This window comes from Sminthopsis crassicaudata, chromosome 4 (assembly GCF_048593235.1).
Source record: "Sminthopsis crassicaudata isolate SCR6 chromosome 4, ASM4859323v1, whole genome shotgun sequence".
Classification (NCBI taxonomy): Eukaryota; Metazoa; Chordata; class Mammalia; order Dasyuromorphia; family Dasyuridae; genus Sminthopsis; species Sminthopsis crassicaudata.
The window spans coordinates 274453812-274457510 of NC_133620.1; the positions used below are offsets into that span (position 1 = coordinate 274453812).

Here is a 3699-nt window from a genome sequence, read left to right on the forward strand (position 1 = left end):
CCACACCCTCAAGGTGGTCAAGCCCCGTCCCTCCGGGGAAACAGGTCACTCACAGAGGCGTGAACAGTGTGTCCCGGATTCTAGTCCCGGTTCTGACATTAGCGACTGGAGACAAATTATTTCACCCCTCCAGGCCTCAGTTTCCCCATCTATAAAAAGGTTTAGTTTGGATGATCCTTGGAGTCTCTTCCAGCCCTAAATACAAGACTTACACCTATGGCTTCAGAGCTCTTCCCTAACAACCCATGTGAGGGGAAGGGACTTGACCCCACTTCGGATCTTACTGGTTTCTCTTCCTTTCTGCTCTTTTCCTTATTCAACCACAAACATTCCCATTCCTCTTTCCTAGTCCTTTCTATGTTCCTATTAAGATGCAGCAGGTTGTAGGGGACCACGTACTGGGCTTGGAGTTGAGAAGGCCTGAGTTCAAATCTTCCTCAGATACTCTCTAGCTCTGTGTCTAGGGCAAATCACTTAATCTCTCTGAGCCTCAGTTATCAGATCTGTCATATAAGAGTTTGAGGCAGATTGCCCCAAAGGTCCCTTTCAGCTCAAATTCTTATTATCTTAAGTGCAAACCACCTTGCTGCTGTGTATATATATACACACACAATCATAGTTATATAAAATCTTTTGCAAAATTTAGTGTTTATATGTATATATAATATAAATGCTAGCTACTATTATTGTAAATCTATTGTCCATTGATCCCTTTCTCCTCCTTCCTATCTCCATTTTCCTTTTTTTCTCTCCCTATCTTTTTCTTCCTATTTTTCCTCATTTTGTATTCTTTTCTCTTTCCTTCCTCTTATCACCTTCTCTTGACTTTCCCCCTGCTCTACTACATGCACACACCACATGCATATGTAATGCACAATGCATGTGTGCATAATATATACACACATACAAGTTCATGTGCATTAGCATGTACACACCTACACATAAACACAACACATCAACACGCACATGCATGTACACCACACAAGGCACATACTCACACATACATGCACCAACATGCATGCACACCTGCATTGTCTATACACAGACACGTGTGCAATGAACCCCACACACAATGCACATGCATGTATGCATATACAGTCCTACATACGAACACAAAATATGCCTATGCACACCCACACACATACATGAATATGCATTCACAATACACACCTGCACATGTATGAGTAATGTACATATACACATGTGCATACAGATTGATCTAACTTCCTCCTTTCAAGGATGGCCTTAGTATAGGAACACTTCAAGAAAACTTTCATCTTGTCTTTGTGTTTCTATTCCCAGCTCAGACTTCATCCTCATTACTACTTAAGAGATGGTTTTCCACAGTGTTAAAAAAAAAAAAAAAAATTAATGAGCTTCTTCCAAGACAGGCTACTCCTGAGACAAAAGACACACAACCCAGCACTAGAACGATCACACAAAGCCTTTTTCCCCATGATAAGACCTCTCAACATTTCCCAGTATCCCACATCTAGAGTTGGAAGGAAATCCAGATGCAGTTCAGGCTGCTAATTCCCTCATTTTTACAGATAAGGAAACTGGAGCACATGATAATAAGCTAGGGAAGTCTTAATTAGTTCTGCCTGTCACCTATCCCTTCTGTACTACTCTCCCGTTCAGAAATGACCTCCACCTTCAGAGTCCAGGTCCAGGAAGTCCGACTATGAGACAAAACTGCTAGACTGTTTCCCTCCCTCACCTCATTTCCTCCTAGAAAGAACAGACAGGACAAGTTCCCACCCAGTCATGTCCCAAAAATTCTTCTGCCCCCTCAGATCTTCAGACTGACTCGGAGCAAAGTGGATGATGACAAGGCTCGTATGCTGATTCGGAGCCTCTTGGACCACCCGTCCCTGATGGAGCTAGACCTGTCACACAACAATGTTGGGGACCGGGGTGTGCGGGCTGCAGCCAAGCTGATCAACCATAGTCAGCTGCGGATCCTCAACCTGGCTAACAACAAAATCAGAGGTTTAGGGGCCCAGGCACTGGCCCATGCTCTGTCTTACAACACCACTCTTCTCTCCCTTAACCTTCGCCTCAATTGCATTGAGGATGAGGGTGGGCAGGCCCTGGGCCATGCCCTGCAGACCAACTCAACCCTCACCAGCCTGAACCTGGCGGGCAACGAGCTCTCGGAGCCCACAGCCTCTCTATTCTCCCAGGTGCTGTCTGTCAACACCACTCTGACCTGCATCAATCTCTCCTGCAACCACTTTGGTCTGGTGAGTCAGCAAGGAGGGCTTTAGGAAGGGATGGCAAGGGGGCAGCTGGGCAAAGGCTCAGTGGTGAGATGGTACAGAAGCATTCAGTGCTATCGATGTACTTGAATTTGATGCCAGCCTAAATAGATCAAACCAACATGATACAGCAAGGATGGCAGAGGAGGAAGGGAAAGGCTGGTGGACACTTTGCGGATCCATAGTATCACAGAGTGATGAAAGAAGGCTCTCCAGATATTATGGATTCCAAATTCCCCATTCTACAGGAAAGAAAATAGGTCCAAAGGGGAAGTACTTTGCCCATATATCTTGCTCAGATTGTCTCTTCTTAGAAGATGGGTGCCTCCAAGGACACCACCTCTCTAATGAATCCTTCCCTAAGAGTTTCCCAGTTCTTACCAAGTTTTTTTTCCTCACACCCATGGCATAGGATGGTGGGAAGCAGCTTTTGGAGGGCATGTCTGACAACAAGACCCTAATGGAGTTTGACCTGAGGATGTCTGAGATTGGCCAGGAGAACGAATACCTCATAGGCGTGGCCCTCAGTGCCAACCGAGAAGCTGCCCGTCTTCGGACCTTACAGCCTACCTGCTGTCATTTAACAATCAACAGTATCACCAGTGATGCTACAAGCTGAAGGAAGGGTGACTGGCATCCGAGGCATCCCCCTGCTGCTCAGTCCCACCTCCTTCACTCGTTGACCCCCAATTCCCTTGCCTACTGACCAGACTCATCCCAAAGACAGATTTTTAATAAAGCCCCTGTCCTGTTCCCATTCATCTTCAGCTCCCACCTACTCCCACTTCAAGGAAGAGAAAGGAAAAAAAATCTACTAAGGAATTAGGGAAGGGGATTGGGGTTAAAGACTTGGAGCAAGGAGGCCCCGGCTAGAAAAGCTAGGGACACTGGAAACAGCGGTTACAATTTTAGGATGGCTAGAGAACATCTATGGGCTATAAATATCTCTCTCATCTGGGCCACCACTCTTATCAGCTGCCCTCTAGACACCTCTCCTTCCTTGTCCCTCCGCCTTAACTCCATGCTGAACCCTGATTCCTTGCCTTGAACCCCTTAGGAGGCATTGATAAACATGTCTTCCAACCTACATACACACAAGCACAGAGCTGGCTCCTTTGGGGTGCTTGATTGCCATCTGCCATCTGTAGCCGAGCCAAGGCTATCTTCCTCTCTCCAGCTCTGTGCTTGTCTTCAGTCATTCCCCTGCCTAAGCTGCTGCTCACAGACAATGGGGGAACAAGGCTAATATTTGAGGGGAACTATGCATGGGTGATAAATTTGGGAGGAAAGGATAGTATAGACCAAATTGCAATCCTTATCTTCCTGCCCCCCTCCCACACACACACTACCTTCTCAAAGGGGAAATCACATGAGAACAGAGCAAGGTTTGGAGGGGAGAAAACCTCTGGCTGGAAGGGCTTACGTGGCATCCCCTAAA

General features: G+C 46.5%; 1 protein-coding gene across 2 annotated transcripts in view; it reads left to right on the forward strand.

Moving 5' to 3' along the window:
- Positions 1–3022, forward strand: part of DRC5 (dynein regulatory complex subunit 5) — a 15631-nt gene extending 12609 nt beyond the window's left edge. For both annotated transcript variants that reach the window (XM_074310775.1, XM_074310774.1), the window contains exons 3-5: positions 1–13; positions 1797–2246; positions 2674–3022. The exon at positions 1–13 is cut by the window's left edge and continues 556 nt beyond it. In XM_074310775.1, coding sequence (XP_074166876.1) covers positions 1–13; positions 1797–2246; positions 2674–2880 — 670 coding nt within the window. In that variant the 3' untranslated portion in view covers positions 2881–3022. The remainder of the gene's footprint in view (positions 14–1796; positions 2247–2673) is intronic.
- The last annotated feature ends 677 nt before the right edge of the window (positions 3023–3699 follow it).